Raw genomic sequence first — 16,600 nt, 5'->3', positions numbered from 1 at the left:
ACCCGGTCAAGCCCTGTGAGAATTTTGTATGTTTCAATGAGATCACCTCTCATTCTTCTAAATTCCAGAGAATATAGGCCTAGTCTACTCAATCTCTCCTCATTGGACAATTCCCCCATCCCAGGAATCAGTGTGGTAAACCTTCGTTGCACTCCCTCTATGGCAAGTATATCCTTCCTCAGGCAAGGAGATCAAAATTGTACACAGTACTCCAGGTGTGGTCTCACCAGGGACCTATATAAATGCAGTAAGACATCTTTACTCTTATACTCAAATCCTCTTGTAATAAAGACCATTTGCTTTCTTAATTGCTTGCTGTACCTGCATGTTAACTTTGTGATTTGTGTACAAGGACACCCAGGTCCCTTTGAACACTAACATTTCCCCATCTCTCAACATTTTAAAAAATGTCCTGCTTTTCTATTTTTTCTACCAAAGTCGATAACTTCACATTTCTCCACATTATATTCCATTTGCCCACTCACTTAGCCTGTCTATATCCCCTTGAAGCCTCTTTGCATCCTCCTCACAACTTGTATTCCCACCTATCTTTGAAGGCAAGGAGAAAATATGGCAGCTTTATTTCTCTGTTTAAATATCAGCACAATACCAAAATGATGAGTGGGTGGTTTTGGTGTCTGATGAAGGGAAAGGGTCATTGGGCCAAATGAGCTTCCTGTTCCTAAACATCTTATATAAAATGCACTTGAAACACGCTTAATTTAACGCTGTACTATGACCGATCTTGTGTTTTTTTGATCCGGACTCACTTAGTTATATCTGGTGACTCTTTTCTATCAAACTGCAACGCTAGTACTTTTCAGGCTGGTTTTCACTGAGGTTGGGCTTGCTGATCAGATAAGCAGTTTCCTGTTTTGCTCGATATAGCCACAGTCAGGTTTAGAAACAAAGCCTTATTCACGTTAGAATTCTTTTGATAATCTCGCCTACAGACACCACACCTTTCAATTTTACCACTTGCCAATGTGGTTCGTAGAATTGTGTAGCACTTAATTTTAATTCTGTACTCGCTGTTGTGTTTTGGCCTTCCACCTGAAAAAAAAATCAGACTTTTTTTTTGACTGATTTTTAAAGAGTCAATTTGTTCTATTTTCGGCCTAGTCCCAAGAGGTCGAGAAGTTGGCCTCTTACTAGATCTTGGCTGAAGCTGTTCTTCAGTTAGTACAGCGGGTTAACCGTTGACCTACTAGGCTCTGCGCTGATGCTTCCTGTCTGTGGATGAAGAGCTGGTTAAGCTTCCATCGAATTAGAGAATTGCATGGAATTTACAGCACAGAAACAGACCATGCGGCCCAACTGGTCTGTGCCGGTGTTTATGCTCTACACGAGCCTCTTCTTGCCTTACATCATCTCGCCCTGTCAGCCTGTCCTCCTATTCCTTTTCCCCTCATGTACCCAACTAGCTTCCCTTCAATGCATCTTTGCTGTTTGCCTTGACCACTACCTGTGGCAGCGAGTTCCACATTCTCACCACTCTCTGGGTAAAGAAGTTTCTTCTGTATTCCCTCTTGGATTTATTAATTGATTATCTTTTATATTTATGACCCCTAGTTTTGAACCATTTAGGACCGAGATGAGGAGAAACTTCTTCACTCAAAGAGTTGTTAACCTGTGGAATTCTTTACCGCAGAGAGTTATTGATACCAGTTCATTGGATATATTCAAGAGGGAGTTAGATATGGCCCTTGCGGCTAAAGGGATCAAGGGGTATGGAGAGAAAGCAGGAAAGGGGTACTGAGGTGAATGATCAGCCATGATCTTATTGAATGGTGGTGCAGGCTCGAAGGGCCGAATGGCCTACTCCACCTATTTTCTATGTTTCTATGAACTCTGACCATTTTCAGTTGTTCAAAGGTCTTTGGGTAAAATTTCCCTCTTTCTAAAAAAAATATTTGCCCTGTCTTGCGCACACAAGCGATCAAAGGAAAGTAGACCATTCTTGTGTTCCAACGTACTGAATTGTTTGGTCGACTCCTGCTTAGTTTCTTATCCCCTGCCCATCCAAATGGTTTGCGTCCTACATGATTCTACCAAATGACAACCCAGCGAGGATTGAGAACTCGCTGGTTGGGGACTATTGGGCATGGGTTTCTCCTCACTGATCTGTGGCAATGCCCAATAGTCAGGGTCTTGAAGTCAAAGGTTTGTATTGCTACACCTAATTCCGAAAGTAACGAAATACATGCCTTAGCACATTGTTGAATATACCTCAAAGCGTTTTGTGCAATGAATTACATTTGAGTGCAGTCATTAGAATGCGTGTAAACTATGAATTGATTTACCTCAACTTCAAAACTTTCCAACCTTGTTTCCAACCTTCTCTGAGGGTCGTGAATCTTTGGAATTCTCTGCCCCATTGAGCTGTGGAGGCTGGGTCATTGAATATATTTAAAGCGGAGATAGACAGATTTTTGAACGATAAGGGAGTCCAGGGTTATGGGGAGTGGGCAGGGAAGTAGAGTTGAGGCCAAGATCAGACAGGCCATGATCTTATTGAATGGCGGAGCAGGCTCGAGGGGCCGAATGACCGACTCCTGCTCCTATTTCTGATCTTATGGTGCTGACTGCCATTATGGGCCTTTTCCCTTCATCTGTGGGTCTCAATTGTTTGAAAAAAGTGATGTTACTAAAATGTGTTTTAATTTTTGGTGTAATGAAACCTTGTATAGACACTGAGCTGGAAGGTTCAAGGATCAGTCAGTAAAGTGAAGAAATTTACATTTAATCCAGTGATTTTAAACATATTAATGATCCCAGCATTGCTTTCACTCATTCTGGACCAGTGAGGACACAGTGAGTGATGTACGGATTGACTTTTGCCTTTTATCCAATTTATAGCCATGTCCATGCACATTTTAAGAATGACTGAGATGCATTTTCAGTGTAATTATGATTTAAAAGGAATAAGGCCATGGGACACATTCTCTGACCCCTCTAGCTACATTGACTGATTGGATGTCAATAACCAGGTGTGAGCTGTGACCCAGCTCGCCTCGGAGTCAGAAGGTTGTGGGTTCGAGTCCCTCTCCAGGGACTTGAGCACAAAAATCTAGGCTGAGACTCCAGTGCAGTGCTGAGGGAGTGCTGCAGTGTTGGAGGTGCCGACTTTTGGGTGAGACATTAAACCGAGACACCGTCTGCGCTCGGGTGGATGTAAAAGATCCCATGGCACTATTTAGGAGCTGGAAAAGTTCTCCCTGGTTATCCCACAACCAACACCTAAAAACTATTGATATCTACATTTATTTGATTGCTGTTGTGGGAGCTTGCTGTGCTCAAATTGGCTGCCACAGTTCCAACTTTACAACAGTGACAACATTTACATAAGGGATATCATTGGCTGGAAAGATTGGATAGGCTGGGTTTGTTTTCTTTGGAACAGAGGAGGCTGAGGAGAGACGTTGTTTGAGGTGTATAAAATTATGAGGGGCCTGGATAGAGTGGATACGAAGGACCTATTTCCCTGAGTAGAGGGGTCAACAACAAGGAGGCATACATTTAAAGTAATTCGTAGGAGGTTTAAAGGGGATTTGAGGGGAAATTCCTTCAACCAGAGGGTGGTGGGGGTCTGGAACTCACTGCCTGAAAGGCTAGTAGAGGCAGAAACCCTCACCACGTTTAAAAAGTATTTGTATCTGCACTTGAAGTGCCGTAACCTACAGGGCTACGGACAGAGAGCTGGAAAGTGGGATTAGGCTGGATAGCTCTTTGTCGGCCAGCGCGGACATGATGGGCCGAATGCCTCCTTCTGTGCTGTAAATTTCTATGAAAAAGCACTTTGGGTCATCCTGAGGTCTTGCAAGATGTTCTATGATTGCAAATTCGTATGGGATTGATGGGTTTTTATCTGGTTTTTGCCTCTCCCAGGAGATTGCAGGGCTCCGGTTGGGGTGGAGTGTCGAATGTTTCGGTGTAAGGGGTGTCGCAGTTGTGTGGGGCGGACTGGTTGGGCTGGGTGCTCTTTACCTTTCCACCATTGTTCATTGTTCATAGGTTTATATGTAACCTTCAGGGCTGCTGACCGAGGGATGTGCGGCTCTTTGTCGGCTGGTGCGGACACGATGGGCTGAAAAAATGGCCTCCTTCTGCTCTAAGTTTCTATGATGCAGTAGCTTTGTCTGTCAGGCCTGAGTTCATGTCTGACATCTGTAGATCAGATGAAAGTTTTCTTCTCTCTGCTTTATTTATTCCCGGCCCCCCCATCTCTCACCCAGCTGTTGAGGGATTCGAAGTGAAATGAGTTTAGGCCATCATGATCAAGTGCTCAGTAGACATCAACCCATCGTGTAAAACAGCCAACTTGAGTGAGGCACCATGTGGACATGCAGTTTTAGGAAGTGGAAATCTGCCGTGGAACATTGTGTTCACACTAGTGATGTTTGGGTACATGTTGTTGAAGGCTCCTGGCAAGTGTAACACCATCTCCCCTGCCTTGCAGTTGACACATGCTTCTCGAGAATACTTTTCCAAGACTATTTCTGACAGACAGGCACAGAGTTCCAGATGCATTTGTTATTTTACATGAACTTTCTGGGCTAAACTTGTTTTGTTTTGTTTTTCCAGCAGGTGCAAAGGCCTTTGTTTGTGACCAGTGTGGAGCACAGTTTTCGAAAGAAGATGCCCTAGAAAGCCATCGGCAGACTCATACCGGTACTTTTTTCCAAAACTTTACTGTTGAAGGAGTTTCTGATTTGCTCTCCTTTGATAACCCAAATTTTATTTAAGTAACAATAGTCAAAGGACAGATTGGATAGGCTGGGTTTGTTTTCTTTGGAACACAGAAGGCTGAGGGGAGACCTTATTGAGGTGTATAACATTGAGGGGCCTGGATAGAGTGGATAGGAAGGACCTATTTCCCTTAGCAGAGGGGCCTACAACCAGGGGGCAGAGATTTAAAGTCATTGGTAGGAGGTTTAGAGGGGATTTGAGGGGAAATCTCTTCACCCAGAGGATCGGGGTCTGGAACTCACTGCCTGAAAGGGTGGCAGAGGCAGAAACCTTCACCATATTTAAAAAGTACTTGGATGTGCACTTTGAAATGCCGTAACCTACAGGGCTACGGACCACGAGCTGAAAAGTGGGATTAGGTTGGATCGCTCTGTTGGCCGGCACGGACACGATGGGCCGAATGGCCTCTTTCCGTGCTGTAAATTTCTATGATTCTAGAACCGTGCTAACTCGAAGAGTTGAAGCTGAGCAGGCCATTTTGCAGGACCGAGCTGCATCAGGAGATATTAGGACAGACCGAGGTTTTGAGGAGAGAGAGAGTGAGCTAGAGAGGCGCCGCAGTTTGGGGCCTAGACCGCTGAAGTTGCGGCAGTCTATGGTGGAGCGATGAAAATCGGAGATGCGCAAGAGGCCAGTATTGGAGTTGTGCAGGGATCTCTGAGGCCTGTGGGACTAGTGGAGGTAAGAGATCGGGAGAAGGGGTGAGGCTATGGAGGGATTTGATTACTAGGATAAGGCATTACTGGACCAGGGATACCAAAACCTCTTGTCTTATTGAAAAGTATAAGATTCTGAAGGGGCTGGACAGGGTAGATGCAGAGAGGATGTTTCCCCCCGTGGGGGAATCTAGAACTAGGGGGCATAGTTTCAGAATAAGGGGTCGCCCATTTAAAACGGAAATGAGGAGGAATTTCTCTGAGGGTCATGAATCTTTGGAATTCTCTTCCCTAGAGAGCTGTGGAGGCTGGGTCATTGAATATATTTAAGGTGGAGATAGACAGATTTTTGAATGATAAGGGAGTCGAGGGTTATGGGGAGCGGGCAGGGAAGTGGAGTTGAGGCCAAGATCAAATCAGCCATGATCTTATTGAATGGTGCAGCAGGCTTGAGGGGCCAAATGGCTGACTCCTGCTCCTAATTCTTATGTTCTTATGTAAAACAATGTTCAAACATACTGACTCTATGAAGGAATTCTCTTGCAAAGGATATATTTCAGTGTTGAATTCTAATGTGTTGCATTGAGAGTGAGTTTCTGGCGATGTTTTGATTACTTTACCTGAGAACAGTTGGAGAGTGAAAGGGGTGCTCGATATCCATCGCTCCTGGGTGCAGTACGATCCGTTATTGCTGTTTGATCGCAGCTCCAGATATTGTTTGAGGTGCTGGGCTCTCTTCCACTTTGTTGTGGTTTTCGACATTTGAATTTCTAATTTGAAGCAGATGGTGTAGCAGATGATTTCTACTGGAGTTTTATATCTACAACATCATTGGGTGTTCTTACCTGTCGTATATTGGTTTTTGAATGCACCGTTCATCAATCAGACAGAGATGTTTGCATTTTCGAATACAGTGAACAAAAGTGATATGTTGTCAATGATAGTCCACAGCATCAAATCCCAGAAACCCACACAACGGACACTGAAGATCTAATATTGAACAATGTCAGTGTATTATGCAAGTCATGAAGCATGATTTACAATAAATGGTCATGGGGAGATTTAATAACGGTGCTCAAAAAGATGAGCGGTTTTGAGAGAGGAAATCTGGAGAAACTGTTTCCTGTGGCAGTTGGGTCAGTAACCAGAGGAGACAGAGTTAAGGTGATTGGCAAAAGAGCAGAGGGAGAGATGAGAATTTTATTTTTTAAACTCCGCAAGAAATAAATCTGCATTGAAAACTACCGAAAGGTTGAAGAATAGCTTCCGTGGTTGCCACACTTGACTGTATAATAATTTTGCAAATATGCTGTGTCGATAACATTTTCTTAACTTGCCTGGTCAAGAGAAACGACAAAAGAATGTAAGTCTACTTTAGGTTTACTGAAAATATTCTTTTGGTCAGGCCCCTCCTACCCCCCCACCCCCTCCTTAAAAAAAAAATGCTCAAGAATGTTGCAAATATTAGAATCATAGAAATTTACAGCACGGAAGGAGGCCATTCGGCCCATCGTGTCCGCACCGGCCGACAGAGCTATCCAGCCTAATCCCATTTTCCAGCTCTTGGTCCGTAGCCCTGTAGGTTACGGCACTTCAAGTGCACATCCAAGTACTTTTTAAATGTGGTGAGGGTTTCTGCCTCTACCATCCTTTCAGGCTGTGAGTTCCAGACCCCCACCACCCTCTGGGTGAAAATATTCTCCTCAAATACCCTCTAAAGCTCCTCCCAATTACTTTAAATCTATGACCCCTAGTTTTTGACTCCTCTGCTAAGAAAAATAGGTCCTTCCTATCCACTCTATCCAGACCCCTCATAATCTTGTACACCTCTAAGGTCGCCCCTGCACCGCCTCTGTTCCCAATAAAACAACTCCAGCCTATCCAATCGTTCCCTATAGCTAAAATTCTCCAGTCCAGGTAACATCCTCGTAAATCTCCTCTGCACCCTCTCTAGTGCAATCACATCTTTCCTGTAATGTGGTGAGCAGAACGGCAAGCAAATGGCTTGTTTTGCTCCTTTAGACTGCCAAAAAGCTATTTATATTGGCATGGGGTGTGGGGCAGTGAGTTGCTGTTGCAAAGTGAGTTTGCAAAGGTCACCGCTCTTTTGTGACATTAACTCTTCTGCCCCACTCCGGGAAGAGGCTCCTCATGCAAATGGCTCGAACTTTATCGTCAACAAGAAAGCCCCTGGATTTCCAACTGATGCACAAGTGACATTCGCAACACTGGCCCATCAACATTCTGGAACCCCCTCCCTCCCTCTCCAGTATATTGCAGAACAGAAATAGGTTGTGCAGGTCATCATGAAGCAGCAGTTACATTGGTGATGTAGTGTCGAGTTCATAAACAGACTTGTAAACACAGTCAACAAACGGTGAGTGACAGATTCAGCATTTGGCCAGTGCCAACTCCAGCTACTGCCGGTCACTGACGTGTCCCTCTGCTTTTCGTTTCAGTACAGTCACATTTTGCCATCTATTGTGCACATCACTGTATTACACCAACAACGCATATTTATACAGCACCTTTTTGACATCGTAAAATGAACAATGGGGCAATTATCAAAACAGAAATTTGACACCGAGCCACATGAGATATTGGGGCAGGCGACCAAAGCTTGGTCCGAGAGGTCGGTTTTAAGGAGGAAAGGGAAGTAGACAGGCAAAGATGTTTAGGGAGGGAATTCCAGAGCTTGGGGCCTTGGCAACAGAAGGCACGGCTGCCAATGGAGGAGTGATGTAATCCTCATCATGGGCAGTCCATCGAAATCGAGGAAGACTTGCTTCCACTCTAAAAGTGAGTCCTCAGGTGACTGAACAGTCCAATACAGGAATTACAGCCTCTGTCACAGGTGGGACAGACAGTGGTTGAAGGAAAGAGTGGGTGGGGTGTCTGGTTTGCCGCACGCTCCTTCCGCTGCCTGCGCTTGTTTTCTGCATGCTCTCGGCGACGAGACTCGAGGTGCTCAGCGCCCTCTCGGATGCTCTTCCTCCATTTAAGGCGGTCTTTGGCCAGGGAGTCCCAGGTGTCGGTGGGGATGTTGCATTTTATCAAGGAAGCTTTGAGGGTGTACCTTGAAACGTTTCCTCTGCCCACCTGGGGCTCGCTTTGCAGTGCAGGAGTTCCGAGTAGAGCGCTTGCTTTGGGAGTTTGTCCGCATCCCTGACACAAATGTGGCCCGCCCAACGGAGTTGGTCGAGTGTAGTCAGTGCTTCGATGTTGGCCAAATAAAGGCCCGGGGCAGCACGGGCCAGCCCACACTGCGATATGTGCGCGCTCTAGGTCTGTGCAGTAGAGTAGGTCTCCAGTCGTCCTGGTTAACCCTTGCTACTGGATAAAGAGTCGAGCCCGTGTGGTGGCTGATGTGCAACAGTCACATGTTTTTAAAAAAAAAAAATCACTCTTGGGCATCTTCCATTCCCTCATTGGAGTTCAGGACTGGAATATCAGGTCCTTTATTGAAACATCTGTGAACTCGTGGAAGCAAGTCATCCTTATTCGAGGGACCGCCTATAATGATGACTAGGCCTGTATTCACTAGAGTTTAGAAGAATGAGAGGGGATCTCATTGAAACATATAAAATTCTGACTGGGTTGGATAGACTGGATGCGGGAGGATGTTTCCCTTGGCTGGAAAGTCTAGAACAAGGGCTCACAGTCTCAGGATACGGAGTCGGAAATTTAGGACCGAGATGAGGAGGGTGTGAACCTGTAGAATCTGTACCACAGAAGGCTGTGGAGGCCAAGTCACTGAATATACTTAAGAGGGAGATAGATACATTTCTAGAAACAAAAGACATTAAGGGGTATGGGAAAAAAGTGGGAATATGGTGTTGAGATAGAGGATCAGCCATGATCATATTGAAGGGCGGTCCCGACTCGAAGGGCAGAATGGCCTACAACTGCTCCACTTTCTATGAGTCTACGATGATGTAATTTGGGAATGTTCAAGAGGCTAGAATTGGAGAAGCACAGTGACCTCTGAGGGTTGTAGGGTTAGAGGAGGCGATGGAGATGGGGCGAGGCCATGGAAGGATTTGAAAACCAGGATGAGAATTTTAAAATTGAGGCATTGCTGGGCCGGGTACACCAAAACATTGTTCAAAGCGACAGACTCGGTGAAGGAATTCTCTTCTAAAGGATATATTTCAGTCTGATGGATCTTAGTCTGCGTTGCACTGAGTGTGTGTTTCTGGCAGGTATTTTATCACTTTAATTGAGACTTGTTGAAGAGTAAGAAAAGGTGGGTTAAAAGGCACCAAGTTTAGATTCAGATACCCTGTATGTTGTGTTGTACCGACCAGAGGGCCCATGGCTCTGTCCCTCTTCTGTGCTGAGTTATTTTATCATCGTGTCCAGAACTAAAGCCAGAGGACCAACTCCCCAACCGCTGGAAGGGGGTACATTCAAAACCAATCTGCGGAAACGATATCTGTCGGCGAGTGATCAATCTATACAACAGGTTCCCTTGGGAGATATTGGAAGCCGTTAGTATTGAGTCATTCAAATGCAAATTAAACACATTTATTTCAGAAAATAACGTGTTGGAATCTAGTATTTGAGTAATTTGAGACATGGCTTGTGGTGAGGGCAGCGAGCTCGGGCGGAACAGGTGACTTTGGACCTGTGGTTCCCAAAGCGCCCCCCCCCACTGGGGGTTTTCCTCACCTCGTGTCTGGGTCTGTCGTAGACTCGCCAGGGGCCCAGGGGCAGCCCACACTGTGCGATATGTGTGCGCACTAGGCCCGTGCAGCAGAGCTGGTCTCCAGTGGTCCTGGTTAACCCTTGCCACTGGACCAAGACCTAGCTCTGTCAAGCCCGTGTGGTGGCTGGTGTGCAACGGTCACCACACGTTAAGAAAAATCCACGCACAGGTATCTTCCACCCTTCAACATTTAGTTCAGGATCTGGAATATTCGGTCCTTCATTGAAAGACCTGTGAACTCATCCCTTTTTTGGTGTGGAAGCAAGTCATCCTCGCTTCAAGGGACTGCCTATGATGATGATGTTGGATCGAGTTTGATTGGTCAACAACTCCATTATCGTTGTATAATGCGACTACCGGGATGGGAGAAGGTGAACTTGATGGACCTGGTTGTTTTTTTTTTTGTTCAGCAATTCTGGTGTTCCTAATGGTGCTGTATCCAGGGGTCTTCAGGTGGGGGTTGGGGGGTGGGGGGGGCGTTTGTGGAAAAACCATTCTCCGAAATGTCTCCCAAAACTCTGCATTCCAGTATGTTGGGAGATGATTTTCATTGATTTCAATGATGAGAGTTTCTGAAAGGAATGGTTAAGTGATGATTTGGGTTTCCCACTTCATTGTTGTCGGTGGTGCTGTGTAGCAATTCTTCCATGATGTTCTCTAGTCTTCGTCAGCCCCTGGTGAGTTTAAGTATATATAGTAACCACTGAACTATCCTATAAATAGTCTTCTTGACCAGTATCGGTTTTGATTCCTTGATTGCTGCATAGAAATATAGGAAAACAACACGTGCTTTTAGTCATATAGTTAGTCGAGATTTTCTCAAGTGGGGGGGGGGGGGAAGGAAGGTGGAACATAACTTTAAGCTACAATTTAATCTCTCTCTTCTCCCATCCCCCCCTGCCCCCTGGCAGAATTCAGTTCACTGTAACCCAATCAAAGCGTAGGCAAGTGACCTGTTGTTGGTGTGACTCTGTTGCCCATTGCTAAATGTACGAGAAAAGGCTAAAAGTGACCCCGCTTCTGATGTCCTGTGATGTTGAGTTGTGCCTCGCCATTGGCCAGGGCCCATAACTGCCAGAAACAAATGTTAAGATTTCTACCTTGCCATGAATAGTGTGATTCGTTGCCACCAATATAAATTATAACTTGCATTTATATAGCGCCTTTCACGACCTCAGGATGACCCAAAGTGCTTTACAGCCAATGAAGTACTTTTTGGAATGTAGTCAGTGTTGTAATGTGGGAAAATACTTGAAAAGGAGACATTTGCAGGGCTATGGGATGGAGCAGGAGGAAGGGAGACTAATTGGATAACTCCTGCAGAGTCAGCACAGGCACGATGGGCCGAATGGCCTCCTTCCGTGCTGCATGATTCCTTTGCCTTGTATTTTCAGCAACTGAGCTGCGATGTGATGGGTGCAATTCTGCTCCCTTTGGGGGGAAATCGAGGGCCCATAGCAGATGCAATTGTTGCCACCAACCATTCCCTGGGAGCATTAGGAAACTTCCATTATTAATGTCCAAATCACAGCGTCAGTCGCTGCAGTTGGGGAGGGACCTTGTCGGAGGGAATTGCTCACTGCGTGTGTGACATCAAGAGGGAACGTATAAAGCCAAGAATTGATAGCCCTGCTGCTCAATTGATTGGAACTTCAATCGTCATCAGAGGCAGTCCCTCGAGATCGAGGAAGACTTGCTTCCACTCTAAAAGTGAGTTCTCAGGTGACTGAGCAGTCCAATATGAGAATTACAGTCTCCGTCATAGGTGGGACAGACAGTGGTTGGAGGAAAGGGTGGGTGGGGAGTCTGGTTTGCCGCACGCTCCTTCCGCTGCCTGCGCTTGGTTTCTGCATGCTCTTGACGACGAGACTCGAGGTGCTCAGCGCCCTCCCGGATTCTCTTCCTCCACTCTGGGCGGTCAAGGAGGCTTTAATGCTGGTTCTTGGTGCGAAGTGAAACGTTTCATTATTTTTCGGAGCAGAGTGACTCAAAAGTAGCTGCAAAATATTTGGAGAACCGAATGATGCCGTGTACCAGAGAGAGGACCTCGGGGGACCTACGTTCATGTGCAGATGAAGATCTTCTCTGTCTGCTGACTGTAAGAGTCCTGTGTAAAGTGAACGTGGGCAACGCCAAGCCACATCCTGGTGGGTATGGCCCACGGAGCACAGACTACCTCACTGCAATACTAATTGGCACTAACTTGCCAATCTCACCAGGGATGGTTGTCAGTAGAAAAACTTACATTGATGCAGTGGGGTTCTGTTTGCAAAGTTTGAGGGAGAGTCGTAGAAAGAACAAACTTGTTTTAATATCGTACCTTTACCAGCCTCAGAACGCCCCAAAGCGCTTTACAGCCAATTATGCATTTTTGGAGTGTAGTCACTGTTGTAGGAAATGCAGTAACCAAGCTCTCACAAACAGCAACGTGATAGCGACCAAATAATCTGTTTTAGCGATATTGGTTGATGGATAACTATTGGCCAGGACACCGGGGAAGCCTCCTGCCCTGAGAACTTTGACGTCCACCTAAGAGGACAGAAGGGGTCTCGGTTTAATGTTTCAGCTGAAAATGGCACCTCAGAGAGTGCAGTGCTCCCACAGCACTGCACTGGTAGTGTTTGTCTAGATTTTGTGCTCAAGTCTCTGGAGTGGGACTTGAACCCATAACCTTCTGACTCGGAGTGGTATTGACTGAGCCACGGCTGACACCTTGGGAGAGCTTTGGCTGTAGTATACCTGACCTAGAAGTGTTTGATGTGCGCACTAGGTCCATGCAGCAGAGCAGGTCTTCAGTTGTCTTGGATAACCCTTGCCACTGGACCAAGACCTGGCTCTGCCAAGCCCGTGTGGTGGCTGGTGTGCAACGGCCACCCCACGTAAAAAAAAAAATCCACCCACAGGCATCTTCCACTCTTCAGCATGTAGTTCTGGACCTGGAATATTCGGTCCTTCATTAAAACACCTGTAAACTCATCCTTTTTTGGTGTGGAAGCAAGTCATCCTCGTTTCGAGGGACTGCCTATAATGCAGATAATGATGCTTGATGTCATCAATGGATACCCCAACTTTGAAGTTATTTCACACTCAGTCCTCACCTAGATGATAAACACAAGATATGTTAAAATTGTGATGGTAAGGAATGATTTTGAAGCGATGTTGATGCACTCTCAACAGTCCACACACGTAGATTGCATTGCTGCTAAAGAGTGTGACTGGCTGAATTCACCACCGCGGTATGAAGTATCGGGAGTGTTTACAAGAGCACATGAATGTAGAGCCAATTAGAGCTGCTGTACTTCCAAATACTGGTTGTGATATCCTCAGCTTATTTATAAATGTTCTGACACGATTTGCGTAATTTGAGAGTTGTAGCAAAGCTCGCAAAAATTTCCACTCAACTATTTATTTTCTCCCTTCAACTCTGAGTATTTCGGTGATGGAGAATTCTCCGCTTTCAGTTTGAACCCTTTGACTGGCCAGTTGCTATTCCTAGGCCACTATGAGTCAGCAGCTTTTCCCAAATTATTCCACAACTGCAACAAGATAGGACCTCTGGATCCTCCTCCAATGCAAGAGTGATCTGTTTTCTGTTGATGTCATCTTCAACTCTTGGTCCTGGAAGATGAAATGACAACACTGGGAATGGTATTGCCAAATGGCACAGTGGCTATTTCAATTAGACGAGAAAGTCCTAGAACACCCTTCAATCATGAACGCTATACCAGCACAAGGGAGATAGCTCTTTGCATTTCTCATTTCGAGCCCCGGTGAGGAACAGAAAGTAGTTTTCAGAGCACCATAGATGGCTGAGACTGGGTAAATGTGCTGCTGGGAGTAGAATACGGCCAGGGTGATCTCCTGGATTAGTTTCGATCACCTGGATGGGTCGGAGAGGAATTTCCCCAGATTTTTTCTCTCGAAATTGGCCTGGGTTTTTATCTGGATTTTGCCTCTCCCAGGAGATCACATGGTTGGGGTGGCGTGTAGAATGTTTTAATATAAGGGGTGTTGCAGTTGTGGTGAGTCGGATTGGTTGGGCTGGCTGCTCTTTGCCTTTCCATCATTGTTCATAGGTTTATATGTAACCTTTAGGGCTGCTGATCAAGGGCCGTGTGGCTCTTTGTCGGCCGGCACGGACACGATTGGCCGAAATGGCCTTCTGTGCTGTAAATTTCTGTTTCTACTGAGTCGCCAGATCTGGAAGGGCCCAGGTTTAACTCCGAGTGTGGGTGGAGTTGGTTACGGTAATGATAGAAGCTACAAATAGCCTGGGCATCACTGAGCTATAGAAAGGGGGAGGCGGGGGGGAGAATATCAGCCAGGGTGTCTGCTTCAGACTATCCAGAAACTACAACTGTGAAGTGCAGGTGTGTGGACATTGAGTGATCACATTATGATTCTCTATTCCAGAATCTGTAGTCTTGAGGTGAAAGCAAGATATTTGCATTTATATAGCACCTTTCATATCCTCAGGACATCCTGAAAGTGCTTTACAGCCAATTAAGTACTTTTTAAAATGTAGACGCGTTTGTAATGTAGGAAATGCAGCAGCCAATTTGCGCACAGCAAGCTCCCACAAACAGCAACATGATGACTAAATAATCTGTTTTAGTGATGTTGGCCAGGATGCCGGGAATAACTCCCCTGCTTGTCTTCGAAATAGTGACAATACGTCTGCCTGAGGGGGCAGACAGGGCTTCGGTTTAACATCTCATCTGAAAGAAGGCACCTCCGACAGCGCGCCGCTCCCTCAGCACTGCCCCTCCGACAGCGCGCCACTCCCTCTGTGCACTGGAGTATCAGCCTAGATTTACGTGCTCAAGTCCCTGGAGTGGGACTTGAACCCACGACCTTCTGACTCAAGGTGTGAGTGCTGCCCACTGAGCCACAGCTGATTTGGGTGAGGCGGCAGGAGGCTGCCAATGTAATCAGACCCCGGTGTACGTTCACTGGCCTTTTCTCCCTTTGCTGCTGTCTTCAAAAATAATGGTAATTTATGCCGGGTTATAGTGTTGATTCTTGTACAGCACACCCTCGACCACCTTAGAGCTATAGCTCATCGTAGCCTTTAGCACATGTTGGCGACCATTGAGTTAGTGTCCCTATGTGCAATGAAAATTTGAATTAAACCAAATTTGGAAATAAAAAACTGGCATCCCTAAAAGTGACCATGAAGCTGACATTTGGTCATAAAAATCCAACTGCTTCACTAATGTCCTTAAGAACATCAGAATTAGGAGCAACACTAGGACATTCGGCCCCTCGAGCCTGCTCCGCCATTCAATGAGATCATGGCTGATCTTCTACCTCAACTCTACTTTCCTGCACTATCCCCATATCCCTTGATACCCTTAATATTCAAAAATCTATTGATCTCAGTCTTGAATACACTCAACGACTGAGTCTCCACAGCCCTCTGGGGGTAGAGAATTCCAAAAATTCACCACCCTCCTGGGTGAAGAAATTCCTCCTCATCTCAGTCCTAAATGGCCGAGCCTTGATTCTGAGACTGTGACCCCCTGGTTCTAGACTCCAGGGAAGGAAACCTTTTTGTCCTTTCCCAGTCTGGTCTGTTTGTGATTGAAGTCCGCTTGTGGGGCAAGTCAAAACTAGGGGTCATAAATATAAGATAGATGCTAATAAAAAATAGAAAAGAAAGATGTGCATTTATATAGCGCCTTTCATGACCACTGGACTACCCAAAATGCTTTACAGCCAATGAAGTACTTTTTGAAGTGTAGTCACTGCTGTAATGTAGGAAATCCATTAAGGAATTCAGGAGAAATTTCTTCACCGAGAGTGCTTAGAATGTGGAACCCATTATCACAAGGAGTGGTTGAGGCAAACAGCCTAGATGCATTTAAAGGGAAGATAGATAGATACATGAGGGAGAAAGGAATAGATGAATATGGTGATGGTGTAAGATGAAGTAGGGTGGGAGGAGGCTGGTGTGGAGCATAAAACACTGGTATGGAGCAGTTGGGCTGAATGGCCTGTTTCTGTGCTGTGTATATTGGCTTCCGGTTAAGCAACGCCTCGATTTCAAAATTCTCATTCTTATTTTCAAATCCCTCCGTGGCCTCGCCCCTCCCTATCTCTCGTTTTCTCCAGCCCCACAACCCACAGAGATGTTTCTAATTCTGCCCTCTTGAGAACCCTGATTATAATCGCTCCACCATTGGTGGCTGTGCCTTCCGTTGCCTTGGCCTCAAGCTCTGGAACTCCCTTGCAAAACCTCTTCGCCTCTCTACCTCTCTTTCCCCCTTCAAGACGCTCCTCAAAACCTACCTCTTTGACCAAGCTCCCTGCCCTAATTTCTACTTGTGCGGCTCGGTGTCAAATTTTTTATCTCATAATACTCCTGTGAAGCCCCGAGGAACATTTCACTAAATTAAAGGCGCTATATAAATGCAAGTTGTTGAATTTCTATGTAGCCCCACACCAATATGGTTGACTCTTGACTACCCTCTTGAAGTGGCCTCGC

At 45.8% G+C, this 16,600-nt stretch overlaps 1 protein-coding gene across 6 annotated transcripts in view; it reads left to right on the top strand.

Annotated features, from left to right (window-relative positions):
* zbtb16a (zinc finger and BTB domain containing 16a) overlaps positions 1 to 16,600 on the top strand; it is a 283,192-nt gene that overhangs the window by 173,477 nt on the left and 93,115 nt on the right. For 5 of the 6 annotated variants that reach the window (XM_070893149.1, XM_070893148.1, XM_070893147.1 and 2 more), the window contains one exon: positions 4,585 to 4,671. In XM_070893149.1, coding sequence (XP_070749250.1) covers positions 4,585 to 4,671 — 87 coding nt within the window. The remainder of the gene's footprint in view (positions 1 to 4,584; positions 4,672 to 16,600) is intronic. The other variant, XM_070893150.1, reaches the window with a different exon arrangement.

Source organism: Pristiophorus japonicus, chromosome 11, assembly GCF_044704955.1.
Source record: "Pristiophorus japonicus isolate sPriJap1 chromosome 11, sPriJap1.hap1, whole genome shotgun sequence".
In the NCBI taxonomy this organism is placed as follows: domain Eukaryota; kingdom Metazoa; phylum Chordata; class Chondrichthyes; family Pristiophoridae; genus Pristiophorus; species Pristiophorus japonicus.
The sequence above is the reverse complement of the archived record's forward strand: the minus strand, read 5'-3'. Positions and strand labels throughout refer to the sequence as shown.